At 44.7% G+C, this 17,746-nt stretch overlaps 2 protein-coding genes across 3 annotated transcripts; one reads left to right on the top strand and one right to left on the bottom strand.

The window, feature by feature from the left end:
* Positions 1 to 798: 798 nt before the first annotated feature.
* Positions 799 to 7,041, bottom strand: kcnc1b (potassium voltage-gated channel, Shaw-related subfamily, member 1b). Of its 2 annotated transcripts, none has more exons than XM_067234700.1 (4): positions 6,469 to 7,041; positions 2,715 to 3,630; positions 1,843 to 2,016; positions 799 to 938 (listed from the first exon to the last, which is right to left on the bottom strand). In XM_067234700.1, exons 1-4 carry the CDS (start codon positions 7,039 to 7,041, stop codon positions 799 to 801), a joined length of 1,803 nt encoding a protein of 600 aa, XP_067090801.1. The 2 variants fall into 2 exon arrangements, with proteins under 2 accessions (XP_067090801.1, XP_067090802.1); XM_067234701.1 differs by lacking the exon at positions 1,843 to 2,016 and having other exon boundaries at positions 6,469 to 6,635; positions 6,675 to 7,041.
* Positions 7,042 to 8,905: 1,864 nt separating this feature from the next.
* LOC136942098 (CD81 antigen-like) lies at positions 8,906 to 17,030 on the top strand. Its single transcript, XM_067234874.1, has 8 exons — positions 8,906 to 9,061; positions 11,795 to 11,909; positions 14,840 to 14,937; positions 15,087 to 15,161; positions 15,393 to 15,506; positions 15,663 to 15,764; positions 15,999 to 16,082; positions 16,251 to 17,030. Exons 1-8 carry the CDS (start codon positions 8,996 to 8,998, stop codon positions 16,314 to 16,316), a joined length of 720 nt encoding a protein of 239 aa, XP_067090975.1. The 5' UTR covers positions 8,906 to 8,995; the 3' UTR covers positions 16,317 to 17,030.
* Positions 17,031 to 17,746: the final 716 nt, after the last annotated feature.

The raw sequence follows: 17,746 nt of genomic DNA, 5'->3' as shown, positions 1-17,746 counted from the left end.
GGGAAAGGCAAAAATGGTAGCTACATTGAATATTTGCTGTGACTGAGTCTCTTGCTGCTTCAAATGTGCATAAAAGTAAGAAGCTTTTGAAAGAAAAACATGTTTTTCTTACAGTTTCTCTGGCAGCTTCTTGTTGTACATAATTCATCATGCAGGTCATGCAAAGGAACACGGTTTTGTTATTGTTGACAAAAAACGAATCATCACTGATATAAAAGAAATCCTCATTATTTCCTCAGACGTTTCCATCTTTGATTTGAATCAACACTCAAATCAAAAAGACATAATAGGTCTCTGATATACGCAATCTACTCTCTACTTTCCAACAACAAATGTGCTTAACATTCACAAGCATTCCCAGAACACCTTTTTGCTGCCATCACAAGTTTAACAATGCCTTTTAATGAACTAGGAATGACTGTCATAAGGTAGCCGGGGTGACATCTTATGAAATCTTTCTCTTTCACAAGCTTTTCCTCTATAAAGAAGATGAAAAAGCAACATAGCAACAGGCAATGAGAAAACAGTAGAGGAAAGCGAGAAGGATAGCTTTCAGATAACAGGATACCAGTGCAATCAGTCTACAGCAGTAACCCATGCAACAGCCACTGGCAGTATTCTGTAGGACGCAATGACACAAGCATATCCCTCGGGGAATAAGTTACAGCTCTGTCTCAAGACACTTTTTTTTCTTTTGGAAAACGAAAAGAAAAGGAGTGAGAGCACTAAAGCAAAATATGACAAGAGAGAGAAGAGAATCAGCATGGAAAGGCCTTCGCTGTTTCCTACTCGACCAAGCTAGACAATGGTTGGGATGGGAGAACGAGAGGGCTGGATTAGTCGGGGTGGGCTGCACGGCAGAGTGGACACAGAGGATACTCCGGAAGCATCCGTGCTCATGCCAGACATGCTGTTAAGGCTCCAAGGCTTTTCATAACCTTCGGTTGGAAAACAGAGAATGTTTTGAGTAAATTGTAACGCGTCAGAGCGGTCTGGCGCTCATCTTTGATTGGTTACAGGTACACCTGTTGCTTTCTTGATTTTGTCTCCTAACAAGACGGCTGCAAAGACGTCAGTCAGGTCAACAGCATCACTGTGCATGCATCAAGTGCATAAAGAGTTCAAAGGCATGCAATAGGTGGTACTGGAATGGTTTAGAGGAGTAGGACATTGTCAGATAACATCAGGCAACATCAGATAACACTGTACCGTAACTACGGCAGCCTAGGTGATTTTCCCTGCTGGTTACACTTTCATTAGATTTCCAAGACCTGTTCAATAAAAGGGCTTGATTGTGTTTCAGTTTGGTAGTCAGTGTTGTGGATGTCTGCTATAATTTGTACTAAGACACAAGAAATGATCTCTTGTAGTAGTATTCAGTGCATTGTCAATGTGACAGTTGTTCTCCATCACCATTCTGATAACACCCAGCAGCAAGACACTGCATGCATCATTATGCTCAAGACCAACACACTCATAATCAGGGACAGCATGATTTGCTTCTGTAAAATATACATGATTCTCACACATTAATCTCATTTTCAGGACAGTACATTTGTGTTTCATATAAAACTCTGGAAATTGTGGTATCCATGCATGTATCAAAATAGATATTGTGCAGGTGTGGGAAACTCATGTTGAGAATTGACTTGCTAGTGATTGTGCTTGTGTTGAGTACAATGAGCTGTAGTAAATGTGATTATGAGCGCATTCTAATGCAAATGCTGATCAAAATGTTACAGAGGAATCTTGGGGTGTGTGTCTGTGTGGTTCTGACAACTCAGTGCATGGGAAAGGGTCAGTGTGTTACAGAGGCCTGGGATTGGCTGTTGCCATACATACCCCTTCTGACTCTTCCCCTCATGTGATTGGGCCGTTCAGCGGTGGTAACCAGGAAGCAGGGTCGTTCTCGCTCACTAGGGCTGAAGATCTCTTCGGGTGATATGGCCTGGTCTATATGAGGACAGTCTTCATTGGCCAATGCCGCGTTAGCTGCCTCACCGTTCAGTTTGGAATCTTTAAGCAAAGCGGAGAAACCGTGCAGAAGAAGAGGCGACAGTTAAAGTCAAAGCATGAGCATCTGACTTCAGACACACCACAACTCTTAGAATGATGCAGAGAGCAGCAACAACCTTCAGAGGTTGGGGTCAGGGTCTGCACATCCATTAACATAACCACATGATTATAATCTTGGATAATTCAATTGACTGTACTTTGAAACATGTAAGGGCTTGTGGTCTTTTGTAATGCTATTGTAATGCTCACATTGACTACTTGGTACTTGGACTCACTGATTACTAACATACATTAACACAACTCAAAGTTTCCAACAACACTTGTAGTTCAGTGACAGTGATGTGCCGTGGTGGATACGAGGACTAAGGCAGCTGGGTGAGTCACAGTATTTACAACAACTGCTAAATCAATACCAAGATTATTCATGGCCTTACTTAGTCTCTCTCTACAGTGTGTATGCTCCCACTGAATTTCACAATGCAAGTCATACACTCTATTGATCTTTCAACGGGAGATTCATTTGTTTAATCTGATATGGCTGAGTCATCTGTTTGAACCAATAAGAGACAAACAGTGAGACAGCGAAACAGTGATACACGGTTTCTGTAGAGCAGTGATGTGAATGCGAATGTTTGGTTTCTGGGATGCATTACTATTAGATGAATGTAGACAAACAAAGTACGTTTATCGGTTCCTACCTTGAAACTTTATCTCGAAAACGTTGTCGTGGGCTATGGGACTCTGATGTTGAGAGCTGACGCTGGACTTACAGTAGTTGGGTGAGCCTGGTTGGGGAGCTCGAGGGATGTGTCTGTTCTTCTTCTTTGGTAGCTTCTGTTTCGCCATTGCCAGGGAGTAATACATTCCGAAGTTGTTGACAATCACAGGCACGGGCATGGCGATGGTGAGCACCCCCGACAGGGCGCACAGCGCTCCCACCAGCATGCCCGACCATGTCTGGGGATACATGTCTCCGTAGCCAAGGGTCGTCATGGTCACCACCGCCCACCAGAAGCCAATGGGGATGTTCTTGAAATGCGTGTGTTCGCTGGCACGAGGGTCGTTGGGCGAGGCTCCGATGCGTTCGGCGTAGTAGATCATGGTGGCGAAGATGAGCACGCCCAGGGCGAGGAAGATGATGAGGAGGAGGAACTCGTTGGTGCTGGCCCGCAGGGTGTGGCCCAGCACGCGGAGCCCCACGAAGTGACGGGTCAGCTTGAAGATACGCAGGATCCGGACGAAGCGCACCACCCGGAGGAAGCCCAGGACGTCCTTGGCCGCCTTGGACGACAGGCCGCTAAGCCCCACCTCCAGGTAGAAAGGCAGGATGGCCACAAAGTCGATGATGTTGAGGGCATTCCGGATGAAGTCGAGTTTGTTCGGACAGAAAGTTATTCTCATTAAGAACTCAAAGGTGAACCAGACCACGCACATTCCCTCGATGTAGGTGAGGAAGACCACCGTCTCCGTCTCTGAGTAGATGTGCTCCTCAGTCCTGTTTCCCACCACCCTCAGCTCCGTGCGGTTAATGATGGGGTTGAAGGCCTCATGGGTCTCCAGACAGAACGTTGTAATGGACACCAGGATGAAGAACAGAGAGGCCAGAGCCACCCACTGAGGCACAGAGAGGCCGTTTCCACAAGGTTAAAGGGGGGAGGGAGTGGGAGGGAGGTGGTGGCGGTAGAGGGAGATTAGAGAGACAGGGGGAGAGAGAGGGGGGAGAGAAAGAGAGGGGAGAGAAAAAGGAGGAGGCAGAGTGAGGCAGGGGGGGGGGAGTGAGAGGGGAAGGAAAGAGAGGGAGAGCAGAATAAGAATGAGACTGAGCACACAGTAAAGCTCCTAATGTAATCAAGTCGAACATCCCCTGTGATCATTCATAGAAAGACTCTCTTATCCATTCAAATCAATCCGTGATACAGTTTTAGATACTCTGAAGTGGAGCGGCAACGCCATTGGGTCTCTTTCCTCAGCTTGGGCTATGGATGTGGCAGATCACCATTGCTTATAACTTTATAGATCTCAAGGGAGTCAGGTGGCTGAGCGGTTAGGGAGTTGGGCTAGTAATCTGAAGGTTACCGGTTCGATTCCCGGCTCTGCCAAATGACGTTGTGTGTCCTTGGGCAAGGCACTTCACCCTACTTACCTCGGGGGGAATGTCCCTGTACTTACTGTAAGTTGCTCTGGATAAGAGCGTCTGCTAAATGACTAATGTAAATGTAATGTAAGGTCACTGTGCTCTAAAAAACAAGAAGCACACGGAATATGAACAAGGCTTCTGCAAACGAGTAGACCATGATGTCTGAATGTTGCAGTTGCTCTCACTATGGCATGTGAGTCTTCCCTAACAAGGTCACGCTGGACAGAGTATCACCTCCAGGGACTGGGCGCATTCGGACCCTTGTCCTCATGTGACAGGGAAATGAACACAACACTCTGCCCATTAAGAAGCATCGCTTGTGATGTATTGATTGGAGGGTCACGTTGTTACACCTGGATTTTAGTGAATTGTTTATCTACATTACCTCAGACATTTCCTCTCCCAGATCGGGTATTTAATTTGTTTTTAATGTTATGAACTATACAAATAATAATGACTGGAATAACTCATGCTACAAGGTGGGTGTGGATATGTACTGTAGGTTTCGACTTGTTTAATTCTTCAGAGAAAATATGTGTCTGTTGTCTTTGGATCACAGCACCCTTCAGAACTTTAGCAAAGTCTGATCAGAAGAGCTATTGCTGAGACTGAAGACATTTCCTCTGGCTCTCTCTGTAGCAGTGCATCATAAAAGGACTTTTTTGTGCTGTGCCTCACCTGAAACAGCAGACATACCCTCACTACGACAAAGACAGTGGGACCAACAGAAATCCATTGATGCATGAAGACATCCAAGTGAAGGGCAGCAGAACTAGCTTTTTGAATCATTGTGGTGCTTCAACAGCAGAGTTTACTGTTGTAGCCTGCCAGCCCCTCTAATGAATGCTACAGGGAAGTGTCTCCACAGTGTGACGCATTAGCATTCAACATTGTTGTACACAACATTCAATATTAATTGTGTGCCATGATATAAAACAGGCTTTGACAGCTTTTTCTGTGTGTCTGGTGTACTGTGCTACTGAAGGTTAGACCAATCACAGGTAACTACTGGCTACAGGAGTCCTTGAAGTTGAGAACAAAGGCCTTTAAAAGCAGATCATGGGGGATGAACCGACACATCTGTAACACTAGCAGTTCTGTTCAATATGATAAAGGTCATTTTTGTCACCATGCTCTTTCATGTGGGCCAGCTTCCTGTTTCCTGTCTCACACCATCTCTGTCACAAGAGCTTGGCTCAACCGCTCAAATTTAGCGTGTTGTTTCTGAAGGTTTATCCCTGAAATGAGTTGCTTGGCCAGGCAGGAACCTCTTTGCCATGGCACATGGTAGAGATTGTTCTATACCATGATATTCACTAATCTCTTTGAATGCACCACAGACAGTCCGTGATCGGGCTTTTTGAAAGATGTGTCCACTGTGAATACAATTGGTAATTAACTCTGACACTCTTATCTAATTAATCCCCAAGCTGGGATCAGTACTCTGCCAAACGTCACTCCGCCTTTGTCATCAATACCCTGAATGTGGGACAAAGCTCAAATGGTTTCTTCAGTGTCACATTTTACTGCACCCAGAAGAGATGCAGAGGAAGGTTGTAGGGTATGGGCGCCATTACTCTTAGTTGAGGGTGATTACTTGTCAATATAGTTTACTACATGTTGGCAGTATTCCTGATCCCCACTAATTACACCAGTAACTGTTACAGCTGATGGAACAGCATGGCACACAGCAGGTTGAGAAGGGGGCTGTGGTCTGGAAAGTAAAAATATCTGAGGTGCATTAGCCCAGATGGAAGGGAGCCCATAACAAGACCAAGAATGTCACTTCCAACAGCAATTCGCTTTTGTTTTTGGATGTCAGCCATCAAAACCCGTTGGTGCCAAATATCTGGTTGACTAAATGTGTGGCTGACCCATTTAACCAAACTGCCAACTTCCTAGGAATTTTCAAGTCCTGGTGGTCTCCCACTGATGACCTGTTCAGTAGGCACGGGGTGAATCACTGTGTGTTCCCTGCTCACATGAGGGTTTGAACGGTGATCATTTGAATGTTTATCACAGCTTCCTGTCAAATTAAGTATTTGGTCAATGCCTTGTTGCTCTGGGTCACAGTGGTTTCCCCTGGAGACCCTGGGGAGGACCATTTCAAGGTCACAGACCCTCTCTGAGAAACATGCCTGGGGGGGGGACACATCAATCTTTAATTGACCATTGGTAATCAACCTGATACAATGACGATTCATTACCATACAGAGTGCCCCTAACAATTGTGTTTAATACTGAATTCCAATCATTGCGATGACAACCCCCATTTAGAAAGAGATATAAGGTAGGGATAAAAACATGTTACTCACCCTTGCATATTTAGAAGAGTATGGGTCTTCAAAAAGAGCCCAGACACGTTTCTGCAAGCGGCTCCAAGACCCTCCTGTTCTGGCATAGGGAGAATCCCCCTGCGCCAACCTCCTTGTCATCTCATCAACCTCATCCCCATCCGCTGGCTCCACCTGTGCTTCTGCCTCTACATCATCATTACCCAGGTCGAGCAGGGCCCCCCCACCGAAACTATCAAGGGCTTCCTCGGCCTCCCGATGTTGACGATAGGTCATCCAACAGCACGGCTCCACATCCGTCTCATCAATGCCCCAGAACGCCAACTCCTCCTCATACAAGGGTCCACACACATCTGCGGGGCAGTGCAATTTACCTGTCCTGTAGTAGTTGAGGATATGTGCAAAAACGCCAGGGTGGCGGTCGAAGAAGAACTCCTCGATCTTGGCATCATAGTCAAAGTGGTTGGGCGCATCAGGCTCGGCCAGCCATGATAATCGGGTGCCAGGAAGGGTGCGCAAGGTGCTGCGGTATGTCTGGTGTTTGATCCCTCCCACGTTTATAACAATGCGATCCTTGTCGTCGCTCGAGCCCATTGCGTCCCCTAGGCATGTCTCCAATAAGTTTCCGGCATCACAACGGTAACTCTATACGCACCGCGGGAAGACGCGCGCAACACATGCACTGTAGGGATTGTGGAACGACCAGGCAGGTGATGATAGGAAGGATACAACAATGCACAAAGAAACCTGTCCTTTCCCAGAGGTTATGAAAGATCAGCCATCGTTATTCCTTATATTCCCTCCTGTTAGAAATGCCTACGTAGCCTACCTGTTTAACTTAAACGCTGCCCAGATCCCTGGAAAGAATTGAAATCCAAAACGATTCTAGCCAATGACATTACATTAGGTATGGACGTCACATGGTAAATCCGTGTAATGACATTCATTTAGAATGATCCTGTATTGTGAATCCCAGATCACGTCTTTTCGGTTTTTCTTGTTGTTCTAAAAAACTGTTTCAGCGTTTATGACATTCACACATAGCAAGGTGACTGCGGTGGTGCTAAACGGACAGCGCTAGTCGTTTACGGAGACACCCTCTATTCACAGATCCTCCTTGTGTACTGCCGCTGAGCCTACGTCCTTTCCAACCAAAATTGAATCCCCCTCTCCGTTCAAGCTGGCATGTAGCAACTGGTAGATGTGGTGCTGATATGTACGTCTATGGCAGAGGTCTTAGCTGATCTTGAGGTAACGGTTATTTTCATGCTCTTGGTCCGAATGATCGTTCCACTCACGTTCAAGCTACCGAGGAGCAGTGATCCGTGAAGTCATTACAAGGCAAGTCTTCTGTTCCAAACGAAATTAGGCGGGGATTCTCTTTCAAATTGCATTGAGATACGCCAATAGAAGGACGCGGGCAAAAAGAATGAATATCGCTCAAAACAAATAAATATGAATCGTTGACAATACACTGTTGTCAAACCTCTTCTACAATGATATGGAGCATGCCCAGTAAATACCTTGTTTTGTTTAAATAGACTGGCAAGAGTTCTCACTTTTGCTTATTTGAATAGGCTGTAGCCAGACCCTCTTTCATGACGCTGTTTATTGAGACTTATTGAGTCATCTTCACCTGGGGATAATATTTTTAATCACATCTGAAAGAGATTATTAGCGCAGCTGCTAGTTTTAACCGTAAAATATATAAACATACGGCCTACATATATCTTAAACAAAATACCCTACTTGTTCGTAATGTTTAGATCAATACAATTTAATGGACACATTTCAAATCCATAAGAACTTGTAAACTGACTCAAATAATCTGATTATAGTCAAACTAAGTGTTGTTAAAAGGGTCTGCGGCGCATTTTCGTCTAACACTCCATTCTCGTGCGTAATTAGGCTTTATCAAAATTACCAATAGGGAGCGCAATTGGGCAATCCAGCACCAGCTATAAAATAACTAGAGAAAGAGACTAAAAATATATTTTTATCAAACATTGTCAATAGCATGTAATTTGACAATAGAATTCTCAGTCGGACGTAAACAGATAAAGGCTGTAGAATGCATTCTACAGACTCTATCTGTTTGATAAAAATATTTTCTTAGTCTCTTTCTCTTTATACCTTGCTAAAATGCTGACAGGAGAACATTCATACATTTTGGAATTTCCATATTTCCAAATTGCAATTGCAATCACATTAAAAAAAAACTTATTAAATTCCCTTAAAGATCCAATAATATTGTATTTGTGTTACAGCAATCATTGCAACAACAAGTGCCGAAGATATTCAGAGCACCATACCCTGTACTGTGCTCTCCCCCTAAACTCTTGGTGGGCAGTCTCCTTCTCGGCTTACACTAGTCAGAAGGAGGAGTTTGTTGCCTCCCAATGTGATTGAATTGACGTTGAAATTTCGTTCAGAGATTCGCGTTCTTTCAACAAGAATCGGTCTCTCCTTTTAGAGGTCTTGGAAAGTGCATTGGGAGGCTTTAAAGTATACCATCATAGCCAAAGGAAGCACCTGAAAATCTTACATCATGGCTCTGGCAGGCTGCACCAAGTGTATCAAATATATGCTGTTTTTCTTCAACTTTGTTTTCTGGGTAAGTTATTTATCCCCAATTTGAGTTCTTAAATCTGTGATTTGTGGTCCAAACCTGTGTTCTCTATGTTTAAAATGAAAGTTCTTCAACAGCTAAGTTTGCAGTGAAACCTTTAGATTTTTACACTTCTGTGTCCTGAGTTTATTTAGCTTTAAATGTCTTTTTTTTTCCTGCTGTTGTTAGTCTATTTTTCATAAAGATTGCAATGACATTCTTCATCTAGTCAGTCTGAAACATCCAGTCAACAACAGCAGTGGAGATGACTAACCCTAACCATGGCCTGGTATCAATTATGCTCCTCTGTGTGTGTGTATGTGTGTTTGTGTGTGCGTGTGTGTGTGTGTGTGTGTGAGGGGAGGGGTGGAGGGGCAGCCACAGCATCAATAGTGAAGATGGCGGGAGAACACAAAGTGTGAGGTTGGACCAGTTGAACTTCTTTTGCCCGTGATCAACAGTTGTTTTCTGCTTGGTTGGGCACCGAGGTGGGCCAAAGAGGAGGAAAGAGACACACTTGGCTGTGTGAGGGGATCAGCCCCTCTGGGTTTCTCACGGCCAGGGGGTCTGGGCTGGGATGCCCTCCCCCAGCCCTGCACAGCACGACCAGGGGTCTGTGCTGGGATGCCCTCCCCTAGCCCTGCACAGCACGACCAGGGGTCTGTGCTGGGATGCCCTCCCCTAGCCCTGCACAGCACGACCAGGGGTCTGTGCTGGGATGCCCTCCCCCAGCCCTGCACAGCACGGCCAGGGGTCTGTGCTGGGATGCCCTCCCCTAGCCCTGCACAGCTCCTAAGGCTCTGGGATCCCTCAACAGAGAACAGAGCCCACCTAGCCCACCTCAAACCATGCCATCACTTCAATTCAACACCACTTGTTTCCAAGTTATATCAAACAGAAAACAAACCAGAATCTAGCTGGGACTAGCTAAGATTTATTTGAAATCTGTACTGTGCTTTAGTTAATGAGCATTGTGTGTGTGTCTCTGTGTGTGTGTGTGTGTGTGTGTCTCTCTGTGTGTGTGTGTGTGTGTGTGTGTGTAGGAAGGGGGGTCTACACAGTTGTTACCAGATGTGGCGGCTCACAAATGGGGCACCACAGATTTGTTGGGGGAGGGGAGTGAGTGAGTGAGCCTTCCTGTAACAGTTCCTTTGTGCTCCCTTGGTTAGCCACCTCTGGATGTCTGTCAGTATTTAACAAAAGACTGTTGCTCAGTGGACAACTGTGCCCTATAATTTACAGTACCTTGAACTACTTGTAGTTCACTGTTACATGCATTCCAACGCTCTCTACTTTTCACTGAAGGAAATTACAGTTTCATTTACACATTTTAACACCAGTGTAAAGCCCCCCCCCCCCCCCCCCCCCCCAGCACCCCCTCCCCGAACTAATATCCCAAAAATTTAATTTCTGATCATTTGCTTTATTTTTCCTGTGTAAATGTCCTTATCTTTTAGTGAGATCACCACAAAAATTCAGCATATCCTGCAACTCACTTGACGTTATTTAGTGTTTCCTCTGTTATTTTTGTCAAAATGTAACAGCAACACTGAGAGGCCTGTCTTCCTCACCATCTCAAACTGATGATTCAGTTTCCTGTTTTCTGGAGAACAATGGAAAGCAGACGTCTAGTAAAAATGTGCTGAGAGCTTGTCATATAAACACAGCTAAAAGGCAGACAGCCTACTGATCCAACAGAAATTATTTGAACTTCTCAATGGCCTCACATGTATGACTGATGATTGTATAGGAGGAAAACTGTGAGGGGCCGTATGGAATTAATTCACTTACACAAAAACATGAAACACATACTGTACACATACACATAGGCCTACATATGAAATGCTCGCACAGATGCATGTGAAGCACATTCACGCACTCACATATGAAACGCTCAAGTCTTATAAGGATGAGTAAGAAGCTTTGAGAATGATAAGAGTGTGAGAACATATTTACTATATCCGGAATGCATTTCGGTATATACGTAAGTCAGTTCAGTTGATTCGGAATGCTTTATCTGGAAGTCAGTTCAGTAGTTTAGCAATTTGATAGAAACAGGAGCAAAATAGCTTTAAACTAGAATGAAAAAGTTTAAATACTGGGTGACCAAACACACAGATCTAGAAAAAGTCAAGAAAGCAGGGTTCTGGAATTTGATCGAGTGCAAATACTTTTTTGCTATCGCTTCACTGCGGTCAAATGACCGGTGTTGTGCCCTCAGATCCACCACAACAAACGTGGTCGCGCAAACTTCGTCAGCAGTGCATACACGTCCTAACCGCCCGTCTCTGTCTGGACTCAAACTCTGCACCACCGACTCTGCACGCACGACCGATAGCTTCTAACTACCAGTTATAGCTTCCAACTGGCGCAGGCTACTTATACTGAGGAATGAGTTAGCCAATCTACATCGGCTACATACAGACATCCCAAGTCTCCCGGAAGGTCCGGGAGTCTCCCGCATTTCAATAGCGGCTCCCTGACTCCCGCAAATGCTGTACAATCTCCCGGAAATCAGGGATTTTGTATTTCGAGCGAGCGAGAGACTGTCTAATGGCCATTTCTGGTAGAGATAGGCGCATATCGCGCGTCCTGAGTGCAACGGGGGGACGGGGACGTGCAGGTTGAGGGGGTACATCATGCGTGAGCTACCTCCCGGAAATGAGTCTCTGAAGGTTGGGATGTCTGTACATATGACTGAAACAGCAACGTTGTTCTGTTTCTCTCTCATCCTAACAGTTGGCTGGAGGTGTAATCTTGGGTGTGGCCCTGTGGCTTCGTCATGACAACCAGACCAGCAGTCTGCTCCTTCTGCAGTTCGAAGGCAACCAAGCTCCAGGCACTTTCTACATCAGTGAGTTAGCCGTCAGTGTGACCTGTTCCTCGTGTTTTCTATGTGTCTGCTGAATGTAATCATTTCCCCCTAATTCACCATTTTACTTGGTTTCAATCAGAGCTCCATTTCAGAGGTTTCTAGCATGTCAGTAATTAGATCGGTTTGTAAAAAGGGCTTGGATGTACAGCCTCTGTGCCGAACAACACATCACCCCCCCTATTTTACTGTCTGTTGTGTGTGGTTTGGCCTCCTTCGACCCCTCCCCTGACTCCGAAAGGGCCCTCCCACACCCACCTCTCCATGGCTCTATTTCCACTCCTGCCCATTAACCTCACGTTCAAGTCCTCCCTAAAGGAAGCGCCTGTTATTAGAGCTGCCATGCAAACTAGCGCCGCACAAAGGCCCTCTACACATACACCCAGGATCACGTGAGTGTAAATCCCCAAAATAGGCACTGACCTCAAAGTTAGGACCAGGAAACAGGACACACGTAGATCCGCAGGTCTTGGCTGGTCAGTCTGGCCTTCTGACAGGCCAAAGCACAACGACTGCGCTGTTACTATAATTCTGACACCATACAATGACTGCATATACACTTCCTCCAAACACACTTACACCCTCACATGTGCACTCGTGTCAAGCGAGGGAGGTAAAGAGAGAGAGAGGTAGGGAGAGAGTGAGGGAGGTAAAGAGAGAGAGAGGTAGGGAGAGAGGTCAAATGTTATGGGCAGATGTTTAGATGTGTGGGTACTGGACGTTGGGAATATAAACTCGGCACATAGCTCAAACAAAGCCACAATATAACTTCCAGCGGATGAAATACATCATACTATAAATATTCTCCGGGTAAATCAACTGAATGAACCTATAAAGAAGTTGCATGTGCTTTTCAGCATATATCGAATCCCATCCTGTCCATAAATAGAGGCCTGTGTAATTCACAGCCTCTTACTCTATAGATTTGCTCTCAGAAACATACAGGTCATTACCCACAGTTAAATGTTTCTACGGGTCATGTTCTCTGTTTGTTGTGGAAGCAAATCTTCGAGTGCACCCATTAATTTACATTTTGGCTTGTCCACTCCCAAACGTATGTTCCCAGTAAATATATACTGAAAATTCGAGCCCTCTGAACGCCATGCTTTTTATAGTGCAGCAACGCTCTCTTGATTTGAGAGCTGCTATGGTAAAAGAGGCCCACCCAAGAGAGATCAAAGCAGTTACTCCTCCTTTTCCTCCTCAAACATACGCCCTTGCATAATTCAAATAACCTTGTACATCTGCTCATTACCCCTCAAATTAGAGTATGGAGTGGATGTTTTTAGCGTCTTGGCACTCCAAAGCAGTGTTTATGTAGGACTGAAAATACACTCACTCCTACCTCCTAACAGCCGCTGAAATCATTACCGCTGGCAGTAACTGCTGCTCCAGTCAGTGGTACTCCGTGCACAGTGAAGTCCCCTTTAATGTGACTGCCCAGAACGGCAGGAGAACAGCGACAAGGGAGTGATGGATAGTTTCAGTGGCTGTTAAGAAGTCTTTAGAGGGTGATGAGGGAAGAAAGCAATTGTGTGGCGATAAGGTCATCAGAAAGTGCTTTGTTCTCTTTTCATTTGTTAATTTTGTTTGCTTTCATCGACCATAAATTATGAATTTTACTGGACTCCATTGCCAGTATATAACAGCATTTTATACTGGCATCACTGAACAACATGTATTTTAAAAGTATGTATACAAAATGTGTCGCATTTGTCATGTTTCGATTCCGGTATGGTCTTCTAAAAGCAGTTCTTGTACGAGGGACCACAGCCTTACTACGAATTCAAATACAATGTGTTTCTTCTCCACTGTGATGTTAATGTCAAGTCTAGATGTATTGCGACAGGGTCAATAGTGTCCTCGTGTTTGAACTGTGGGGGGGACACAAGGGGGGCACTGTTGGGTAGGAGCACATCTTCCCCAGAAGATTACATTGAGAAGCTAGAAATAAATGAACTTCCCTGGTGGTATAACATTGCCCGTCTCCCTAGAAATTTCAATACCCTTCAAGCCTTAAAGGGTGTTGTCATAGTAATGGAGGATAGTGGGAATAATGCTGCTTTACTGCATAGCTGAGCTGGCCCCAGCAGACAGTCCTCTCTACAACAAAAACATCAAGTCCTGAAAAAGGGAGAGGAAACACTGAAGAAGGTCTTAGGTCGAGGGAGGGAGGGAGGGAGGGAGGGGAAGGGAGGGAGGGAGGGAGGGAGGGAGGGAGGGAGGGAGGGAGGGAGGGAGGGAGGGAGGGAGGGAGGGGAGGGGTGTCAGGGAGTGTGAGAGCAGGGGGAGATAAAGAGAGAGAGTTGTGTTGAGACAGTCAAGGCTGGTACTGTCTGCGTCTGTGGCCTCTGCCAGGCAGCATTAGAAGTTCTCAGTATTCTGTGGAGTGTGTGTGTATGTACTGTCAGGCCAGATCCTGCTGCTTCCTGGGGTAGGCTGAGGCCAGAGGTGGAGGGGGGGGATTATTTGTGCGGGATGGATGGAGGAATTTTCTTTCTTTCAATCTCTCTCTCCTCTCCCCCTCTCTTTCTCTCTTTTTCTCTCTCTCTCTCTCTCTCTCTCTCTCTCTCTCTCTCTCTCTCTCTGTCTCTCTCTCTCCTCTCTGTCTCTCTCTGTCTCTCTCTCTTTCTCCCTTGTGGTATCTGGGTGGCACTCCCTTCCTGACATGTTCAGGATGTCCAGCATGTCATTTCGCTTCTCAAGCGAGTCATCCGAAAGGAAGTCCACTACACAATGAAAAGAGTTTCCCTTGGGATTTAGCGTTATCTTAGTGCCACCTTGTGATGATTGCTTTTCTGCATGTTGCCTTGCTTTTGTATGGGTTCACAAATTCTTTGAATTTTTTAATGAGATTCATACCAGGCTGAAGGGATGTCACTGACGGGATGTTTACTTGTTGTTCTTTCTAGGTGTGTACATTCTAATAGCCGTAGGGGCTGTGATGATGTTTGTTGGCTTCCTGGGTTGCTATGGTGCTATTCAGGAATCTCAGTGTCTCTTAGGAACGGTAAGTGTCCAGCAGAGGGCTCTCCTCCCCATTTCTGAACAGCCCCGGTTAGCAATCAAAGCCCAAATATACATCCATAAGAGAAGGTTTAGTAAGTAAACAAGCTTATTGGAGAAAAAAAACTAACGCTTTTTCTTTTTCCCTTTCAGTTCTTTTTCTGTTTAGTTATTCTCTTCGCCTGTGAGGTGGCTGCAGGAATCTGGGGTTTCATGAACCGAGAAACTGTAAGTCTCAGAACACACTCGCAAATTGTGTCAAATGCCAATCGTAGACCTACATGTATACTTACAGGAAACGAGTCACTCTGAATGGAAGCGTGACAGACAGGAGCAGGAAGAGCGATCAGCGGGTTTCTTATTCCCCAGTCACCAACAGTTACGGAGAGTGTTCGTCCTCTGCATTGATTTCCTGTCAGGCTCAGACCTCACCAAATCTGTCCTCTGTGTTCTCCCCAGATCTCCAAGGAACTGATCACCTTCTATGACTCAGCTTATATCAAGGCAGTGGAAATGTCCGATTCGCCCAGTAAAAAAGCTGCCCATCACGTATTGGAGGTGTTCCACGAGACGGTACCTAACTCAAACCCCGGCCTCTCTCACCCTAACCTGGGTTTACAATGACATTAGTGTTCTAGGGAAGGTGTTGAGGTTTTTTATGTTGATGTGCTTGAGGAGGGTTGTAAAAAAGAAAATGGCTGACAGTTTTATGGTTGTTCCCTTCCTCAGCTGCACTGTTGCGGGAAAGGAGATGACACTCCTCTATTCACTGCAATCTCAGGCAATTTGTGCCCCAAAAAGTCTGTTGAGGATGTCTTATTGAAACCTCAGGTATGTTTGTGCCACACATGCAGTTATGCGTAAGTGGTTTCCCATCTTTATGTATGTCCATTGAGAGAATAGGTGATTTCATGGCCACAATCTGAATAATTGTATGTCATTATTTTGTTATTTTTCCAATATTTGAAATGCAGTCAGTATGTGTCACCTCTGCATGATCACTGAAGTACTGTTCCCTGTTTGTCATGATAACTGGGCCGCTGACTTCCCTCCTCTCCCACTCAGAGCTGTCACATTAAACTGAAGGATCTGTTTTCTGAGAAGCTCTACCTGATTGGCTTGGCTGCGCTGGTGGTGGCAGTTATAATGGTAAGTATCCCAGCAAGGTGTGTGTACTGTAGTTAGAAACTACCACACACCTGAGCCAAGACTACCTACTACCAATAAATACCTGCTTGCACGCCTGGACGAGATACCATGAAGTGCCAAATGTACAGGTTTAATGAATGCCTCCTTTTCTATGTTTAACCTCAATAGATCTTTGAGATGATCTTCACCATGGTTCTCTGCTGTGGTATTCGCAATAGTACCCCAGTGTACTGAGAACAAACTTGGGTCTGAAGTGACACACCGCTCAGAAACTCGAGACAAGAAGGGACAGTGACGTCATGTTTGTGTGGTTGTGCCTTTGACTTTTTATTGTATTGTGGGACTACAGTTTGTACATTGCCCTCAGTGTTATTTTTGAAGAATAGAAATCCACTTTGTGTGTAATTGACAATACACCTAATACTGTTGCTTGAGTCTGTGTTTAATCCTTTAAAGTACTTCACATCGTGCAGTAGTTAAAGACAGCTCATGCTTCATGCTAAACCTTTATTGACCCTTTTTTATTCCGTGTGAAGTATTTTGAAAGTTCAGAGCTCTTTTATGGTTGTATAAACTGTATATATTCTTATTTCCTTTTTAAAACATTGACTTGTCTGAAGATTTCACCTGGTCATTTATGGTATACGTTTGTAAAGTACGTATCTTTGACATGAGCAGGGATTCATATGTTCAGGGTAACACTGCCCCACTTATAAGCAAGTGGAGCTGTGTCAAGAAACATTTCTACTTCTGTTTACCATTTTCTCACCCCTGTGTGTTTTGTTTTTCTAACATATAAACTATTTACTCCAGTTTACAGTTTCTCAAACACTTCTGACAACTTCATCTGTCCCTCCTCTATAAAAACCATGATTTAGCGTGGATTTTGTTCAAGTCTGTTTTTAATCATTGACAAATTTTAATAGCACTAATAAAGATATTTTGGCTTTAAAATTTGTGTGTTTATTGCTGTCTGAAGGCTAATAGTCAGTTTACTCTGTCTATGTCTTATATGATTGTGTAGAATGAGTATACAGTTTGTATGACCTTATTTGGTCCGTCTGTAGATTATGCCGTTTATTGTGGTATGTTCAGCATTTTCATTATTCACCACTAGAGGGCAGAGTAGTATCAATGGCATACGCCAGTGGTGTAACCTTCTATACTGTTACTTTTATCTTCTGTCATTTACACAGCAGTTTCCACCGAGCTAAACATGGGTGAAGTGTTTTTTTTTTTTTTTCAGAATTCAGAGTAAAACCCATACCAGTGTACCTAGGTTGAATTTGGAAGTTGAGTATATCCAAATAGCATTTGCAACTACTACAGGCCAAAGCACAACAGAATGCACGGCTATAGGTTCACTGCCCAGGTTCACTTATATTCTTTATATTCATTCAACTTCGAGGGCACTCTAATCCTTACCTTTGAACTAAAGGAAAACCAATGTCCAAACTCCCACACCTCTCCTTAGAGAAGAGAACACTCCCAGCCTCACTCGTTTGAAACCACCTTGGGGAGATGTACCTTCCCACCAGGGGGCGTAGCCACGGGTAACCCAAAAACGAAAATATCTCCGAAAAATTATGCACCGGGTGCACATCGCAAAGTAAATAAGTTACAAAAACTGAAATGATGCCTATCCATATTTTTCTAGGCTTACC

This window comes from Osmerus mordax, chromosome 4 (genome assembly GCF_038355195.1).
Source record: "Osmerus mordax isolate fOsmMor3 chromosome 4, fOsmMor3.pri, whole genome shotgun sequence".
NCBI lineage: Eukaryota > Metazoa > Chordata > Actinopteri > Osmeriformes > Osmeridae > Osmerus > Osmerus mordax.
Note: the sequence above shows the minus strand (reverse complement) of the source record. Positions and strands in the feature narration are given on the sequence as shown.

Bases quoted from the DNA above. Each gene is read 5' to 3' on its own strand.
- kcnc1b (XM_067234700.1), bottom strand. From the start codon at position 7,041: ATGGGCTCGAGCGACGACAAGGATCGCATTGTTATAAACGTGGGAGGG. The intron at 3,631-6,468 runs GTGAGTAACATG...TCTGTGCCTCAG, and splicing joins ACTCTTCTAAATATGCAAGG to TGGGTGGCTCTGGCCTCTCT. The intron at 939-1,842 runs GTATGTATGGCA...TTCCAACCGAAG, and splicing joins GAGGGGAAGAGTCAGAAGGG to GTTATGAAAAGCCTTGGAGC.
- LOC136942098 (XM_067234874.1), top strand. From the start codon at position 8,996: ATGGCTCTGGCAGGCTGCACCAAGTGTATCAAATATATGCTGTTTTTC. The intron at 14,938-15,086 runs GTAAGTGTCCAG...TTTCCCTTTCAG, and splicing joins CTCAGTGTCTCTTAGGAACG to TTCTTTTTCTGTTTAGTTAT. The intron at 16,083-16,250 runs GTAAGTATCCCA...TAACCTCAATAG, and splicing joins TGGTGGTGGCAGTTATAATG to ATCTTTGAGATGATCTTCAC.